The sequence below is a fragment of the Myotis nattereri genome (assembly GCF_964212035.1).
Source record: "Myotis nattereri genome assembly, chromosome: Y".
Classification (NCBI taxonomy): Eukaryota; Metazoa; Chordata; class Mammalia; order Chiroptera; family Vespertilionidae; genus Myotis; species Myotis nattereri.
Window position 1 is genome coordinate 20,344,204 of NC_138094.1, and position 19,272 is coordinate 20,363,475.

Consider the following 19,272-nt stretch of genomic DNA (forward strand, 5'->3'; position numbering starts at 1 on the left):
AGTATAGACTCCATTACACTTGTAGTAGCCTTCTCGAAATACTTTTTCATCTGAGGAAAATACGAGTTTTAGTTTCAATATCTCGCTTGAAAATTTTAAGTTTACTTTCAAAAGATTTGATGTATCCAAACATAACGTCAATATTTTTGCCAAAACCTTGTAATTTTAAGTTCAGTTCATTCATATGAACAGAGAGATCTGTAAAAAACATCAAATTGCTGACCCACTTATGATCATTGATCTGAGGAAAGTTTGCCAGATCCTTATTCTCAATAAATACCATAATTTCTTGAAAGCACTCCACAAATCGCTCAAGTAGTTTTCCTCGACTTAGCCATCTCACACGATTGAACATCAGTAGTCCACTGTAGGTTGAATCAACTTCCTGTAAAAGTACAGAAAATTCTCGCTTGTGAAGGGGTCGAGAAGCTATAAAATTCACAATTTTTGTTACAGCTGACATTAAATCATTCAATTCAGAGAATCCCGATTTGGCACACAACACCTCCTGATGGATAATGCAATGAAAAGGTGCAAGTGGATGTCTAATAGCTTCCATAAACAATTTCAGGAATCCCACTTTTTTCCCACCATCTTTGGTGCCCCGTCTGTCGTGACTGACACAATTTTAGAGATATCAATGTTTAGGACACTGAATGTTTTTATAACAACTTTACATATTTGGTTTCCTGATGTACTCATTGGCTCTTATTCTAACTTTATCAACTCTTCTCTCATAGTGAGACCATCAGAATATCTAGCAATAATGGCTAACCGAGCATATGATGTGACATCAGTAGTTTCATCAAGAGAAATCAAAAAATATTTACATCTATTTAAGTCTTTTTTTTAATTGACTTTGTACGTTTTTGTCAAGATCTGTTATTCTACCTTTTTTTTAAATTAAATCTTTATTGTTCAGATTATTACAGTTGTTCCTCTATTTTCCCCCCATAGCTCCCTGCCACCCAGTTCCCACCCCACCCTCTGCCCTTACCCCCACCCCCTACTGTCCTCACCCATAGGTGTATGATTTTTTTTCTATGTCCCTGATTCTATTATGATCACCAGATTATTTATTCACTTGATTCTTAGATTCACTTGTTGATAGATGCATGTTTGTTGTTCATAATTTGTATCTTTACCTTTTTCTTCTTCTTCCTCTTCTTAAAGGATACCTTTCAGCATTTCATATAATCCTGATTTGGTGGTGATGAACTCCTTTAGCTTTTCCTTATCTGTGAAGCTCTTTATCTGACCTTCAGTTCTGAATGATAGCTTTGCTGGATAAAGTAATCTTGGTTGTAGGTTCTTGGTATTCATCACTTTGAGTATTTCTTGCCACTCCCTTCTGGCCTGCAAAGTTTCTGTTGAGAAATGAGCTGACAGTCGTATGGGTATTCCCTTGTAGGTAACTGAGTTTCTTTCTCTTGCTGCTTTTAAGATTCTCTCTTTGTCTTTTGCTCTTGGGATTTTAAATTATGATGTGTGTTGGTGTGGTCCCCTTTGGATTCCTTTTGTTTGGGGTTCTCTGCGCTTCCTGGACCTGTAAGACTATTTCTTTCTCCAGGTGGGGGAAGTTTTCTGTCATTATTTCTTCAAATAGGTTTTCAATATCTTGCGCTCTCTCATCTTCTGGCACCCCTATAATTCTGATGTTGGTACGCTTGAAGCTGTCCCAGAGGCTCCTTACACTATCTTCGTATTTTCGGATTCTTTTTTCTTTTTGCTTTTCCAGTTGGGTGTTCTTTGCTTCTTCGCATTTCGAATCTTTGACTTGATTCTTGCGCTCCTCTGGTCTGCTGTTGGGTGTCTGTATAGTATTCTTTATTTCAGTCAGTGTATGCTTAATTTCTAGTTGGTTCTTTATCACAACATCGAGGGTTTCATTAGATTTCTTGAGGATCTCACTACATTTATCGGCGGTCTCACCAGTCTTTCCGAGGGCCTTACTAAGTTTATCGGCAGCTTCTAGACAGTTCTTGAGAGACCTTAAAAGTGTGGTTTTGAGCTCTATATCTTCCATTTCTGACATTTGCGTCCTATTTCTTTGTCTCCGCATTTTTTTATCTTTTCTTGGTGCATCCCCTAGTGGTCTTTGTGTGCAGTCTTGTTGTAGTTACGCCTTGATTGTTGTCGGCAATACTGGGGGTGATTTGGCCTCCAGGCTAACTGGCTATGAGAGCTATTCTGCCTTTGATAGTATTTCTACTGAGTGGTAACTTAGAAATTCTTTTAATAACATCATCTTTTTTTTCATATCGTGAAATAGAGCTGGTGCACCTCTTAGAAATGTTTCCTTACTAAATTCTCCGTCACTGAGGGCTTTTTCCATGCTGAGCTATGGAGAGAGCAATATAGTAACTTGCTGATATTAAATTTGTAGAGCATCTTACAAATTTAATGATGGAATTTGATTGACTTTTATAGAGGTGTAGCTGCCTAGAAATGCATTCCTTCCTCTCATCAATACTTTTTTTCAAGAACTGACAATGATTAGTTTCAAAATGTCTCTTTACATTCCACGTTCTGCTTACTACTGTTTCATTAAACAGTATGCACAATGAATTGTTGTTTCTGTTGACAATCCCGTACATCTCGGTGCATATGTCTTGAAAGGGTCGGCTACTGCTACTTCCACTTCCCTTATCATTCAATCTTGCTTTTTTATTTTTTTGATTCTCCATCACAAGGCTGCAAAAATGAATATAAATGACGGCATTTTTTACAAAAGGTTGATAGTTTTCTTACCTGTTAACTTTTTGCAGTGTTGTTGCACTGACTCCTGGTGCAAAACAATTCAAAAATAGTATGTATAACCAACAAATATATGGTGCTGTAATCAATTATCTGACACGCAGAATGTCTCGTCGAGCACTGTTGCACTGTATATCTTTTTCTTTTCTTTTTCTTTTTTTTATTAGTTAAGGTATTACAAATGTGTCCTCTTCCCCCCCATTAACCCCCAACCTCCCCAACCTCCCTGCACACTCGTGCTCCCATCCCCCTGTTGTCCATGTCCATTGGTTTGGCTTATATACATGTATACAAGTCCTTCGGTTGATCTCTTCACCTTACCCCCGCCCTCCCCTACTTTCCTTCTGGGGATTGATAGCCTGATTGCTGTTTCTCAGTCTTTGGATCTGTCCCTTTTCATCAGTCTATGTTGTTCTCTATAATCCACAAATGAGTGAGATCATGTGGTATTTATCTTTCTCTGACTGACTTATTTCACTTAGCATAATGCTCTCCAGTTCCACCCATGCTGTTGCAAAAGGCAAGAGTTCCTTCTTTTTTACCGCAGCATAGTTTTCCATTGTGTATATGTACCACAGTTTTCTAATCCACTCATCTGCTGATGGGCTCTTAGGCTGTTTCCAAATCTTAGCTATGGTGAATTGTGCTGCTATGAACATAGGGGTGCATATATCCTTTCTGATTGGTGTTTCTGGTTTCTTGGGATATATTCCTACTAGTGGGATCACTGGGTCAAATGGGAGTTCCATTTTTAGTGTTTTGAGGTGGCTACATACTGTTCTCCACAGTGGCTGCACCAGTCTGTATTCCCACCAGCAGTGCAGAAGGGTTCCTTTTTCTCCACATCCTCTCCAACACTTGTTTGTTGATTTTTTGATGATAGCCATTCTGACAGGTGTGAGATGATAACGCGTTGTCGTTTTGATTTGTATCTCTCCTATAATTAGTGACTTTGAGCATGTTTTCATATGTCTTTCGGCCTTCTGTATGTCCTCTTTCGAAAAGTGTCTATCTAGGTCCGTTGCCCATTTTTTTATTGGATTGTTTATCTTCCTTTTGTTAAGTTTCATGAGACCCCTGTAAATGTTGGAAATTAAACCCCTGTCGGTGGTATCATTGGCAAATATGTTCTCCCATACAGTGGGTCTTCTTGTTGTTTTGTTGATGGTTTCCGTTGCTGTGAAAAAGCTTTTTATTTTGATGTAGTCCCATTTGTTTATTTCCTCTTTAGTTTCCATTGCCCTAGGAGCATTATCAGAGAGGAAATTCCTTGGGCATATGTTTGCAATTTCGCTGCCTGTGGATTCCTCTAGTATTTTTATGGTTTCCCATCTTACATTGAAGTTTTTATCCATTTTGAGTTTAATTTTGTGTATGGTGTGAGTTGGTGGTCTAGTTTCATCTTTTTGCATGTATCTGTCTAATTTTCCCAACAGCATTTATTGAAGAGACTGTCTTGACTCCATTGTATGCTCTTGCCTCCTTTGTCGAATATTAATTGGGCATAGTGGTTTGTGTCGATTTCTGGGGTCTCTATTCTATTCCATTGACCTATATGTCTGTTCTTGTGCCAGTACCAAGCTGTTTTAAGAACAGAGGCTTTAGCCGAAACCGGTTTGGCTCAGTGGATAGAGCGGCGGCCTGCGGACTGAAGGGTCCCAGGTTCGATTCCGGTCAAGGGCATGTACCTGGGTTGCGGGCACATCCCCAGTGGGAAATGTGCAGGAGGCAGCTGATCGATGTTTCTCTCTCATCGATGTTTCTAACTCTCTATCTCTCTCCCTTCCTCTCTGTAAAAAATCAATAAAATATATTTAAAAAAAAAAAAGAACAGTGGCTTTGTAATGCAGTTTGATATCTGGTATTGAGATCCCACCTACTTTGTTCTCCTTTTTTAAAAAAATATATTTTATTGATTTTTTTACAGAGAGTAAGGGAGAGAGATAGAGAGTTAGAAACATCCATTAGAGAGAAACATCGATCAGCTGCCTCCTGCACATCTCCTACTGGGGATATGCCCGCAACCCAGGTACATGCCCTTGACCGGAATCGAACCTGGGACCTTTCAGTCCGCAGGCCGACGCTCTGTCCACTGAGCCATACCGGTTTTGGCTACTTTGTTCTTCTTTATCGGGATTGCTGCAGCTATTCGGGATCTTTTTTTTTTTTTTTTTATTCCAGATGAATTTTTGGAACGTTCGTTCTAGATTTGTGAAATATGCCATTGGTAATTTAATGGGGATTGCATTGAATATATAGATTTCTTTGGGTAGTATGGACATTTTGATGATGTTGATTCTACCAATCCATGAACACGGTATGTTCTTCCATCTGTTTCTGTCTTCCTCTACCTCTGTTTTCAGTGTCCTGTAGTTTTTTTGCATATAAGTCTTTTACCTCCTTAGTTAAGTTTATTCCTAGGAATTTTAATTTTTTTGGTTCAATGGTAAATGGGATTGCTTTTGTAGTTTCACTCTCAGTAAGTTCACTTTTGGTGTAAAGAAATGCCATGGATTTCTTAGCATTAATTTTGTATCCTGCTACATTGCTGAATTCATTTATTAAGTCTAATAATTTTTTGATGGAGTCTTTTGGGTTCTGTATGTACAGTATCATGTCATCTGCAAATAAGGACAGTTTTACTTCTTCTTTTCCAATCTGGATGCCTCTTATTTCATCTTGTCTGATCGCAATGGCTAGTACTTCCAGTACTGTATTGAACTGGAGTGGTGAGAGGGGGCATCCCTGTCTTGTTCCTGATTTTAAGGGGAATGATTTTAGTTCTTGCCCATTGATTATGATGTTGGCTATTGGTTTGTCATATATGGCTTTTATTATGTTGAGGTATGATCCCTCAATTCCTATCTTGCTGAGAGTTTTTATCAAGAAAGAGTGTTGGATTTAGTCAAATGCTTTTTCCGCATCAATTGATATGATTATACGTTTTTTTTCTCTCAATTTGTTTATGTGATGTATCACATTTATTGATTTGCGGATATTGTACCATCCTTGCATCCCTGGGATAAATCCTACTTAGTCATGGTGTATGATCTTTTTGATGTACTGCTGGATCCGATTTGCTAGGATTTTGTTGAGGATCTTGGCATCTATGTTCATGAGGGATATTGGCCTATAATTCTCTTTCATTGTGTTGTCTTTATCTGGTTTTGGTGTTAGGGTGATGCTGGCTTCATAGAATGAGATGGGAAGTGTTCCTTCCTCTTGGATCTTTTGACATAGTCTGAGGAGGATAGGTTTTAGGTCTTCCTTGAATGCTTGGTAAAACTCCCCTGTGAAGCCGTCTGTCCCCGGGCTTTTGTTTGCTGGAAGCTTTTTGATTACTGCTTCGATTTCCTCCATAGTTATTGGCCTATTGAAATTTTTAGATTCTTCCTGATTAAGTTTTGGAATGTTGTATTTTTCTAGGAATATGTCCATTTCCTCCAGGTTGTCTAGTGTGTTGGAGTAGAGTTCATAGTATTTTCTAACAATCCTTTGTATTTCTATGGGGTCTGTTGTTATTTCTCCTATTTCATTCCTGATTTTGTTTACTTGGGTCCTCTCTCTTTGTTTCTTGGTGAGCCTGGCTAGAGGTGTATCAATCTTGTTTATCCTTTCAAAGAACCAGATCTTGGTTTTGTTGATCTTTTGTATTGTTTTTTTGGTCTCTGTGTTGTTTATCTCCGCTCTGATCTTTGTTATTTCCTTCCTTCTGCTTAGAGTGGGCTTTTTTTGTTGCTCTCTTTCTAACTCTTTGCGTTGTAGAGTTAGGTCATTTATTCTCATTGTTTCTTGTTTCTTGCAGTAGGCTTGTAGAGCTGTGAACTTCCCTCTCAAGAGTGCTTTCACTGTGTCCCATAGGTTTTGGATTGTTGTGTTTTCATTTTTGTTTGTTGCCATGATGTTTTTTATTTCTTCTTTGATCTCTCTGGTAACCCAGTCGTTGCTTAATAGCATGCTATTTAGTCTCCATGTGTTTGATTTTCTTGGATTGTTTTTGTTGTAGTTGATTTCCAGTTTTATGCCTTTGTGGTCTGAGAAGATGCTGGATATTATTTCAATCTTCTTGAATTTGAGGAGACTTTGCCTGTTACCCAATATATGGTCTATCTTTGCAAATGACTAATGAGCACTTGAGAAGAATGTATATTCTGTGGCTTTGGGTGAAATGTTTTGAAGATGTCAATTAATTCCATCTGATCTAGTGAGTCATTTAGGATTGATGTTTCTTTGCTGAGTTTTTGTTTAGAGGATTTGTCCAATGGTGATAATGGGGTGTTAAGGTCCCCTACTATGATTGTATTGCTGTCAATCTCTCCCTTGATCTCCTCCAGAAGTTTTCTTACGTATTTGGGTGTTCCTATATTGGATGCATATGTATTTACCAGAGTTATTTCTTCTTGTTGGACTCCTCCGTTTAATATTATGAAGTGGCCTTCTTTATCTCTTTTTATGTCCTTCACTTTGAGATCTAATTTGTTAGATATAAGTATTGCTACCCCGGCTTTTTTTTCACTTCCATTGGCCTAAAAAACCTTTTTCCATTACTTCACCATCAGTCTGTGGGCGTCTTTTTTTCTGAGGTGGGTTTCCTGTAGACAGCAGATATATGGGTCATGTTTTCTTATCCACTCATTTACCCTATGCATTTTTACTGGGGCATTTAATCCATTTACATTTAAAGTTATTATTTATAGAAACTTGTTAGTCACCATTTTTTATCTTTACCGCTGCATTCCTTCTTTGTTTCCTATTTTTTCTTTTTTCAGCAGACCCTTTAGCATTTCTTGCATTGCTGGTTCGGTTGTAATAAACTCCCGTAGACCGTTTTTGTCTGTGAAGCTCCTGATTTGACCCTCAATTTTGATTGATAGCCTCGCTGGGTACAGTATTCTTGGATTCAGACCCTTCTTTTGCATGACTTTGTATATTTCATTCCATTCCTTTCTTGCCTGATGTGTTTCTGTTGAGAAATCGGTCTCTAGTCTGATGGAGGATCCTTTGTAGGTAACTTTCTGTCTCTCTCTGGCTGCTTTTAATATTCTTGCTTTGTCGGTGTTTGCCAATTTAATTATTATGTGCCTTGGTGTCGGTCTTTTTGGGTTCATTATGTTTGGGACTCTGTGAGCTTCTTGGATTTGTGTGAGTTTTTTCCTTCCCTATCTCAGGGAAATTTTCCCTTATTATTTTTTCAAACAGGTTTTCTATTCCTTGCTCAGTTTTCTCTCCTTCTGGGACCCATGTTATTCGGATGTTGTTTCGTTTAGTGTTGTCCCAGAGTTCTCTTAGGCTCTCCTCATGCTTTTTAATTATTTTTTCTAGAAGCTGTTCTGTTTTGGTATTTTTTCCTACCTTGTCTTCTAGCTCACTGATGTGGTCCTCTGCGTCTTCTAGTCTACTGTTGATGCTTTCTATTGAGTTCTTTATAGCAGTGATGTCATTTTTCATTTCTTCTTGGTTTTTCTTCATTTCCTCTTGGTTCCTACACATATTGGTGAATTTGTCTTCCATTCTTTTCATCCACCTTATGGCCATTTCTCTGAATTCTTTCTTTGACAGGTTGCTTTCCTCCATTGCCTCCATTTCGTTTACTTCCTTTTCTGATGATGCCTGTTTTTCTTTCATATGTGGGTTGGTTCATTTTTCACCATGATCTCTCTTCTCCAGGTGTTTGGTTATGTAGTTCTCTTTCTGATGCGTTGATTTAAAGGCACAAAATACAACACAAAAAGGCACAACATACAAGGCACTGAAAACAAATGTATTTACGATATTAATAACCCCAAATAAAGGTGACCACTGAGTGAAGAGAATTAGGGGATAAAGAAGAAAAAAGAGAAAAAGATTAAAGAGAAAAAGAAAAAAACAAAAAGGAATGCCGAAATGAGATTGGGAAAAGGGAGAGAAGAAAGAAGAAAAAAAAGTGAGAGAATGAATTAGAGGTGGGGAAGAGGCTATTTGTATTGGGAGAAAACTCTAATAGAACCACAAATAATCCCAATGAATTCCAGCAGCAGATCCCTGGAGATTAATGCAAACTACAATCAACCACTAATATCAAGAGAGGCAAGGGAAAACAGAAGCACAAAAATAACCAGAGAAAGAAAAAGCAAAACAGAAAAATAAAAATGTAAAACAAAACAATCTCCCAAACAAGCATAAAAAAAAAAAAAATATACTCAAAATCAAGCAAACACTAGCAAAACGACAGAGAAAAAAAATTGGATAGTGAAGAACGATAAGAGAGAGGTGTATATGGATTTAGAGCAAGGGATTGGAAATTAGGTATATCAGTAGGGTGAAATTTAGACAGTGGGTAAAAAGAATGAATAGGGAAAATCTAAAGCAGGAATAGGGTAAGAGAAACAGGACAACAAAAGGGGAAAAGTGAGGAAGAGTTATGGCTTAAGGGTAAAGGTGAGATAGAGAGAAATGATGCTAAAGGAACGATGAAAATAGAGTGTAGAACACTAATTCCAAAATAAAATAATGAAAAAAAAAATAAAATGACACTTGAAAAAATGGTAAAATGATAGCAATAATACTGGTTAAAAAATGTAATTACAAAGGTAAAATCAGGTGATGAAAAAAAAATAATAATAGGTTCTTTATGAAATGGTGAAAAAAGAATTAAAAAGAAAAAAAGTTAAAAATGTACAGTAGTGAAGGTGCTTCAGATCTTCTACTCTTCTTTTTGTCACGCCTTAGTCCTGCCAGGCATTTAGGAGAGTGTTGAATTTCCCTGCGATACACTGTTCCTCTGTGCTGTAAACCACAGTCCTGATTTTAAGGCAGGTTGTATTTGTTTACCAGACTGCCTTTATTTGTATTTACAGAAGAGACAGTTCGTGGCTCTGCCTCTGGGTGGCAGTGTGTCTGGATTGACCTCCGAGGCTATAAGTCCTCTCTATCCAGTAGTTAGGGTTTATTTTCTCTATGTTACTTGAAACTGGTTTGGGAAAGTCCACTGCCCAGAGCTGGTTCTTTAATCATTACTCCCCGCTCTGTTTCCCAGGCTCCCCAAAATGTCTTTCCCCTACAGGCTCTGTGAATGACCCCACCTGGGGAATCCCATCCACTGGGTTTAATAATCAAACACACGGATCTAAGGGGAACTGTAACAACAAGAGCCTGAGAAGTTGTGTGAATTTGCAAGCCTCCACCTTCCAGGTCTGCGCACAGTCTCCACACACCCACTCGCCCCTGGCACCAAGCACCCGGCAGACTGGGAGAATCCGAGGCTGCTTTTTTGCATCCAGTCTAGCTATGTGCTTATTTTTATCGTTCCCTTCTGCCAGCTGCTCTGTGGGGCCCCTTCGCCACTTGAGGGTCACGCTGGTCCCAAGGGCCACGGACTCTGTGGGGCGCAGATTTCGCCCCTCGCGGTTCTCTCTCCAACCTGAATTGCAAACCGCACCTTTAGGGGAAGTCTAACCTTTCTGTGAGAAGAAGCAGTGCTCGTCTGAGTTCACGCAGTCACGCTGCTTGAGATCCCTTGTTTCCAGGTTAGTAGCTGATCTCTGGTTGTCTGTAACAGCCACTCAAGATGGCACAGTCTCCGCTGCTGAGCCGGCACACAGGGAGATGTTTCAGCCGCAGTTTCCAACCATCCTTTTTTTTCTGGGAGTTCTCTGTCTTTCCCAGCTGCAGACTGTCTCTCAGCTGAATATCCTCTGCCTATTCGGGCTGTATGTTACCCGTTTCAGCTGCTCACCCTTATCTGCTCCAGGACAAGGCACAGGATACGTCCGTTTATACCTCCGCCATTTTTCTCCCCTTATATCTTTTTCTTCTAACCCTCCCACTCCTGTCCCCTAATGAACATGGCGATCAAGTGTGTCCGTTTGCCGAATGCACCCAAACGCACAGGAAGCTTACCCGAGGCACATGTTGACAATAATGAGGCCGTTTCCAGAATTGGGCGTTTTGTCACTCGAGTAAAAATAAAGTGTCTTGAGTAAAGATTAATCTCTTTATAGTGCAATTCTTAACCTTTTTATATTAATGCCAATATTGGAACAGTGTATCTTGGATGTTTTCACAATGTATCTTTGCTACGCAACACTGATGTACATGCTTACATCTGGTTTTAGAATTGTGTAATTGATCATGAGTAACATGAGTAATAATATTACTCGAGTGATGCCCAGCTCTGGCCATTGCGAGAGACAAATATATGAATACGCAATTTTTTGTCTCTGTCGATGCGTGTCACCCAAAATGGTACGCGTGTCATAGGTTCGCCATCACTGGCCTAGAGGACTAGTAGGGACTGCGGTCAAGAATACACCTGGAAGAATCAGCTTTGAAAAGGATACTAAGACTTCTTTTTTCGAGATTACTGGAAGGAAGAGTGGAAGTGAATGTCCGAGTCAGGGGCATGAGACAACCTCACTAAAATTGCAGCAGATGTGAGAATTAAGTGATAAGTGACCTTTGAGGAGAGGACCAGAGGTAAGGAATGGCCAGTGGGTGACGGGGGGTTGCAGAAGGAGCAGAGCAGCTCTCTGAAGCTGACAGGATTCTCGAGCTGTTTTGAGGGTACTGCTGAAGTGGGCAACCTGGAATTGAAGTAGACCAGACCAAGTGCATGTAGGTCAAGAATTTCAAACACTAAAACGAACCAAGTTTATGTGGGCTGCAAAACAAAAGCTTCAATTTTCATAGAAAGGTTTATTTCGATAAAGACATGTTGAATACAAAGGGCTGAAATAAATGAGTAATCGTTAACAAAAAATAATAGAACGTTTTAATAAAAATCAGTATTTTGCATTGAACATTAACTTCCCAGACACTGAATAACTGGACAGATTAATAAGCACAATGCAAATAAACCTACTTTTCTCATTCTCCAAAAGCAAAGTATTTCCTGTTGCACATACCAAACAAGTCAGTACAAGACTAATGATTTGGCCATCGGGTGCTAAAATATTGTCTGCTAGTATTAATGGAGAGAAATGGCACGCCTGCGCATAAGGCACATAAGGGAAATGAATGCAACACAATTATAATCAGTCATTAGCAAATGTAGTTAGTAATTAATAATTATGTAAAACAGGTTATTGTAAAAATCAGGTTACGAAATTTTTATTAAAACGCTACATACTGTTATATTCGCTGAGCCACAAAAATATTCATTGTGGGCCACGTGCGGCCTGTGGGCCATGCGTTTGACATGCTTGTTGTAGGTGATTGTTCTGTTGCAGCTCTTGGGAGGATTTGGAAGGTCAATGAGGGCAGAAAAATGGTCGTAGTTGAGGAGTGTAGCTTTATAGAGCTGAATTTATTTCATTTGAGAAAGGCAGCCTGTTTAGTTGAAGACTTTGGGGTTCAGCATGATGGTGAGCGGAACCAGAGCAGAGTGTGGATGACTAATAATCCAGGAGAGAAGGGAGAGCTACGTGGCAGTCTCAGACATCAAGGAGTAAGTCTGGGGATACAGACAGATGGAAGAATAAGGGTGGACCAACAGGACAGAGTTGCAGGTTGGGGTTCTAGGTGAAGTTGGAAACCAAATGCAATGTGCTTCCATCTGAGCAAAGGCAAAGGTCCCTGCAGTAGAAGGGTCTGGGGCTTATAAGTGTCATCCAGTGGCCATTTGATCTTGTCACCCAGAAAATGACTGGACAGGACATGAAGAGGTTGAGGAATGGTGGGGAGTGCATGCCAGCAAAAGAGATTGGATTGTTTCTTTTGGAAAAACAGTTCCTTTCCCAAGGGTTGTCAGACCTAACTAGGTTGGGGTCATGGTTTCCTCAGCCAGGACTACTGATACCAGGAGATGGTTGAAGTTAAAAGGCTTCCTCCCAGTGTCAACCTTTCTTGGAGCTTCTCAGTAAAACCCAGTTATTAATGGTGACCACACCCCCTCTCCAATTTTTTCTGGCATTTCTGGGAATTGGGTTAATTTTAGCTATAAAAATAAATGGAAGCACTGGTCTTTGAGATGATGGGTTGTGTTCAGACTAACACTTTGAACCTTAAAATGAGTGACTGACTAGATCAGATCAACCAGTTGACAGCCTGTCTCCATTCAGTCAGATTCTCTGAAGGCACTGGAGAAGCTTGGCATCCTCATAAAAGGCACCATACTTTTACTCTGCCACCCGACTGTTCACCCCCTTCTCTCCCTGATAAAACTGTCCTGTCCTTCAAACTTTAGCTTCAATGATGCTTCCTGGTGACGCCTTCCCTGAATCCCATTGATAGACTCATTTAGGCATCATTCCTGCCGTGGAGACTGGACTCTGGTTGTGAAATTATCACATTGTAGTATTATTTCTCTCTCCCTCAGTAAATTGTGAATTTTTTAAAAGATGGGGACTGTAGCTGTTCATCTTTTCATATCCAGCTCACTGTGCTTTTTGACATGATATTCAGTAAATCCTTGCTCAGTGAACACACAAATGTAAGTGTGATCTATTTTTCACAGTTTCATTCCAGCTTGTTCATTCTGAGTCAGAACCGCCCATGAATTGAAACTTTCAGACGACTATTGAACCATGGGGATTCTACTTTGTTAAGTTCCCCCATTTTGTTTTTTGTGTTTTTTTTTCTGGAGAACTTACAAAAATGTTAAGGAAGTGTCAGGATATTCTGCACAAGGGATATTAGGGTAATATAGCGTAACAGTCATTGGGCTAGGGAAGCCATGGGCAAACTACGGCCCGCGGGCCGGATCCGGCCCGTTTGAAATGAATAAAACTAAAAGAAAAAAAGACCGTACGCTTTTATGTAATAATGTTTACTTTGAATTTATATTAGTTCACACACACACTCCATCCATGCTTTTGTTCCGGCCCTCCGGACCAGTTTAAGAACCCATTGTGGCCCTCGCGTCCAAAAGTTTGCCCACCCCTGGACTAGGAGGTAAGTTCTTGTGTAACTAGAATAGGCAAAATGCATACCTTGAGATGGAATGTTTTAAAAGTGAAATTGTTCCTCTAAATGTCTGTACTTTGTTCTCTGGAATGTAGGAAGCAGTCCATTAGTTCAAACCTGTCTTATTTTCCTCAGCTTGCTTGCTACAATTAATGCTTTCCTCTACAGATGGAAACAAAAGAACTTTATGCTCAAATACAGCTTCTACTGAAAGATACCGATTTCCTAAGAGGCAGAGAAGCAGAACTGAAGCAAAGAATTGAAGCTTTTGATTTGTAAGTAATGTTTTCATTTTGACTATTCAGAGACTGTGAGTTTAAAACAAATACTACTAATTATTCTAATGCTAATTGCCAAGTAGAGTTCTTGCTTGTAAAGGTACATTCGGCTAGTTTTAAAAGGCATAAGTTGAGAGAAACAAAGACTAGGATTTTGCTTTTGAAATATTAGTTATTGGGATGAAAAGCAGTGAGACACCATCATCAGGCTACAGTAAAACCAGACCAGTACTTTGAAGAAGCTAACAACTGTTAACAAATTATGTTCAGTCACACACTTATGTTTAGTCATTGAGATCTAACGGTTCCATGTGCATGTAGTAACTCAATGCAGTGGCTCTGACTTGATTTGTACTGGGTGATGGATGTGTGTGTACTAAGTGCTCACCACTATTTCATTCTTCACATTGTACCTGCCATTAATGGCAAGCTCACCAGTCTAGTTTATGAAACAGGTTTCATTTCCATTAGGTTCTACTGTTAGTTGACTCTTACTTCCTTAGTGGATTTGCCCTGGTCTTCATTTATGTGGTTAGATCATTTATATAGGCTTTAATTCATTTTATTTTTCATCTCTGCTACATTACTCTGTTCTAAGCAGTACTGAAGTGGTAAATTGATCATGACAGAAAAGGAAAGTGACAAATAAGCCATCGATTTTCAACTGGTGTGCTGCAAGAATATATAAAACATGACATACCTGACTGTAGTCAAGGGCATTAACCTCTTTTTCCTTAGATTTTCAAATAAAAAAAAAAAAGACAACAGTCAACACAAAATAGCGGTTCATTGTGAACGATTCAAAAATATACCTGTTGTGTTTTTTATAAATGGGCAAATATATTTTTGGCATGCTGCAGAATTTTAGTAGTTTATGTGTGTCAGAGATAAATAAGGTTGAAAATCGCTGATATCTTACATAATAACAGCCTAATATGCAAATTATTCCCTCTACTGGAGTTCCACTGTGAGTTTGACCACTGGATCAGTCGATCAGTCACTATGACATGCACTGACCACCAGGGGGCAGACGCTCGGACCAGTAGGTTAGCTTGCTGTGGGCACTGGTGGGCTGGACTGGAAAGTGAGATGTGAGGTGAGAGCTGTCAGGAAGTTCCTGGGGTTTGTCTTGAGCCCTGGGCAGAGGCAGGTGGGGGCGGGAGCCAGCAGGGACCAGGTGGCTGGGGAGGCTTCTATGCTGAGAGCCTGGACTATGCAGCCCTCCGCAGCCTGTGGCCTTCTCAGTGCTCAATTTATAATCTTCAGAGCTGCTTATATTTATTTAAGTTTCACTAACTACTCCAGGAGAGTGGGTAACACCATTATAGGGGGCAGGCCAGGCATAGCTGCCCAAAGCCAACGTGCAGCCTCAGGCTCCTGGAACGCAGCTGAGAGGGGGGTGGGGCTGAGTCAAAGAAACTGAGTCCAAAACTTGAGGCGGAGGCAGCAAGAGGTGGAGGATGATAGCTGTGCAGGGGCATAGAAAAGCTGCTGTGTGGGGACAGCCCAGGAACCCAGTGCCTCTCCCACGGGACAAGGTCTACATCCCTCCCTCCTCCTCCCGGTGACCTGTCACCCCAGCTCTTCTCCAAAGGTTGGACTTGGCCCACAGAGCTCTCCACCACTGCACACCCTGTACTGCCTTGTCTGCCCCACCCCACTCTGCACAGCCCACTCCATTCCCACACAGCCTTTGGAGAGCTCTGCCCCCAGAGGAGAAAGTTCGAGGCTGCGGACAGGAGGTCACATGAGGAGGGGGCAGAGCAGGGCCCACCAAGTTAGATGGAGGGGAAGGAGGGAGAAACCACACAGGACTGGGGGCAAAGACAGTCGGGAAAGGAGGTCCATGTGGAAGCTTTGCCCTTGGTTGAAGTAGAAATCCTGACCCCATTTTACAGACCGCAGCAGAGTGTGTGTGTGGGGAGGGTCAAAGACAAAAGAGGGTTTGAGGGGACTGGATGGAGAGCAGCAACATTTGATTAATGGCCTACTTCCTATTTTTATTGATTTCAGAGAGGAAGGCAGAGTGAGAGAGAGAGAGAGAAACATCAATGATGAGAGAGAATCCATCGCCTCCTGCATGTGCTCCATACTGGGGATTAAGCCCGCAATCCAGGAATGTGTCTTTGACCGGAACCAAACCTAGGACCCTTTAGTTCGCAGGCTGCGGCTGTACCTACTCTACCAAACCATCTGGGGCGACCCATGGCCTGTTTAAAAACCACTGCAGTAGGCTGAGCAGGGGTCTTACCATGATGGTGTTACCTGATAATGAGGGTGTCTGTCTTTATGTTGGAGTAATTGGAACTGCAACGAAGTAAAGACACAGCAATGGAGCCTACAAAGGGTTTCCACGCACACAATGCAATTTACTTCATGTGGCAGCTGAATTTGGTGAGCAGAGCCTTAGAAGAACATGCGGTCTCCAAGACCAGGGGCAGGGGAAAGTTCATGCTGAACATTCTGTGCTGTGAGTTACAACCTATATATATAAAGGCATGATATGCTAAGTGTCTGACCGAGTGGTCAACTGACTGGTCGCTACGACTTGCACTGACCACCCGGGGGCAGATGTTCCAACCAGTAAGTTGCTTGCTGCTGGGGTGGGGCCCATCAGGACCAGGCAAGACAGGACCAGACTTGCCCTGGAGCCCTCCTGTGATCCCACCCCAGCCCCAATTGGGACTGGGTGAGAAGATCAGGACTGTGTGAGACCACCGTGATCAGCCAGGTGGAGGGACCCCTGCCATTCATGAATTTGTGCACCAGGCATCTAGTAAGCTAATAAGTATTGTTTACTGCTCCTTTGCTTTACATGTTAGTCAGCAGAGGGTGCTAACACATAGAGCTTTTATCCTTTGCTTGGAATGGTCAGCATTCCCTAGCACTTACCTGGCTCGATCCAAGGGAAGACCATTCCATTCTTCAGTATTTGGAAGTTCTGATTGACCTATCTATCTTTTTCTATTGTTCAGCACTCTTCAGTATTCAATCACTAGATTATTAAATATCAGAAACAAATCTTTTGTCTTTCATACCTATGGGCTGATCAGTTAAACCTCACAGAAATAATCTTACTGAAGAAATAAGTACTAAAGCAAAAGTACACTAACTTAAGTTTGGTATGTAGCTTTTCTCTGAATTTATTATGGCCATTTATTACCTGCAATCATTTTTTAAGTGTTCATCATCTTCTATGAAAAGCACTTTGGTCTTGAAACTTGCACACTCCCTGCAGCCTGGTGCACCATGCTGCTCCATCTGCTACTTCAGATCCCACATAACTTGGTCAGTTCATAAAATAGATGGAGAACTCCAGCTCTTTCCAGTTACTTCCCAGCAGTGACAGTCACATAACAGTTTTAGCTTGTGGAGCTAAAATTATGTTATTTTTTTCTCCTGAAGTCTTTACTTCAGCAATTACAGTTTTATTTTTTTTTGCTTTTTATATTTTTGCTAATATCAGAGGCTACAGAAGAAAATCATAAAAGTGTGGCTGATGCACTTAGGAGACAGGATCCTGAATATAAAGAGCATGGAGGAGACCTGTGACCAAAAGCTCAAGAATGAAATTCTAAAGAAATTGTTTGGTGTTCTTAAACAAGTAATAGATTTGGAATAAGTTGATGGAAACACAGCAATACTAGTGAAGTAGATAAGACTTAACATTTTATGGTGATAGTGTTTAAAAAAATACGTGTTTTTTATTGACAGTCAAGCCTTTCCCATGAATATTTAAGATAATTTTACAGAGTTACAGTATAGGGAATAGCATCCTCTGCTCTTTCTTACTCATAGCTTTTCTAACATGTATTGAGGGTCTGTGATTTGCTTTCATTTTATGGCACATTGTGAGTTGCTCAGCTCACATTGTAGATAAACTATAAAAGTGGTTGATCTAAGGCAGTTGTTCTCAACCTTCTGACCTTTTAAATACGGGTTCTCATGTTGTGACCCAACCATAAAATTATGTTCGTTGCTACTGCATAACTGTAATGTTGCTACTGTTATGAATCGTAATGTAAATAGCTGTTATGCAGGATGGTCTTAGGCGACCCCTGTGAAAGGGTCGTTCAACCACCAAAGGGGTCGCGACCCACAGGTTGATCAACTTTTTAAAAATTCACTTTTTTTAAAAAAAAATAATAATTTTAGGGAGGAAAGGAGAGAGACAGATAAAAATCAGCATGAGAGAGAAATATTGATCTGTTGCCTCCTGTATGTGCCCTGATCAGGAATTGATCCCATGACCTTCCAATGCACTGGACAGTGCTTCAACCATCTGAATCAGGCTGACCAGGGCTGGAATTATAATCCCTTTTAGTTCTCTTTTCCTCTCCCGCCTCATACTTGCCACTACTCTGGAGGTATCTATCAATTTATAAATTATTCTGCCTAGTGGTTTTAGTGCTTATCAGGTAACATGTGCCCTGTATTCCTTCAAGATTCTGCAAAGCCAGAATCAAAAGAAATAAATGGAAATTAACAATGGAGCAAAAAAATTATACAGGAAAAGGAAAATATGATAACTATGGTTACTATGACTTCCCTATAATCTGAGTTTTAATGTGTTGCAGTGATTAACTACTCAGTGCAGACATCAAGCCCATATGGTAACTTTTCTCTACAGTGCTCAGTGTAGTGTCTAGCACACAGGTGTTCATATAATATTCATTGAGTAAATGAATTTATGGTGAAGAGATGACTCAACTAACTTTTGGTATGTCTTAATAAGTGGTCTCTTTTTACTGCCTTGCCCGTAATTTGTCATGAGATTACATTACATAGTACTTACATTACATAGTACTGAGCTTATTCTTTAAAAGAATTCTAATTAAAATATAGTACCTTTCCATGTATAGATTTTGAAATGATGACATACATATAGTATGTCAGCTTCTCGAGTGTAATAGCAAGTGCTGACATGTCTGTAGTTGTTAAACCCTTAGGAATAAATGAATGAGTAAATGTGTATGTTAATTTTCCCACTGCTTCGCAGATCATGTACTGTTTGATGTTGTCTGGTTTGGGTATCCTCTATGACTTGAGCAAGGGTGGGAATTCACAGGATACTCACCATCTCTCTCAACTGAAACGTCTGCTAGTGGCAGTTGGTGGAGATAAGTAAAACTTGAAAGTGTGCTTTTGGTATTGCTAACCCAGATATGAGGGTGGTCGAAGTTGGCCCCGAACCCTATGCCCAGCCCTTGAGGGCAAAAGTTCTTTGGGGTGGGGATGGGGTGCAAGGCAAGGCAGGTGGATGTGACTGACTTCTTGTTCTTGGGATTTAGAGTCAGTTGTACCAGTGTAAATTGAACTTAATTTACTTTTGTGTGCCAATCCAGACCACCATGGA

At 40.3% G+C, this 19,272-nt stretch overlaps 1 protein-coding gene across 1 annotated transcript in view; it reads left to right on the plus strand.

Annotated features, from left to right (window-relative positions):
• Window positions 1–19,272, plus strand: part of LOC308512369 (centriole and centriolar satellite protein OFD1-like) — a gene marked incomplete at both ends in the record, with an annotated part of 61,117 nt that overhangs the window by 11,447 nt on the left and 30,398 nt on the right. Inside the window, 3 exon segments of the mRNA XM_081082138.1 lie at window positions 13,807–13,905; window positions 17,406–17,435; window positions 17,437–17,501. Coding sequence (XP_080938264.1) covers window positions 13,807–13,905; window positions 17,406–17,435; window positions 17,437–17,501 — 194 coding nt within the window.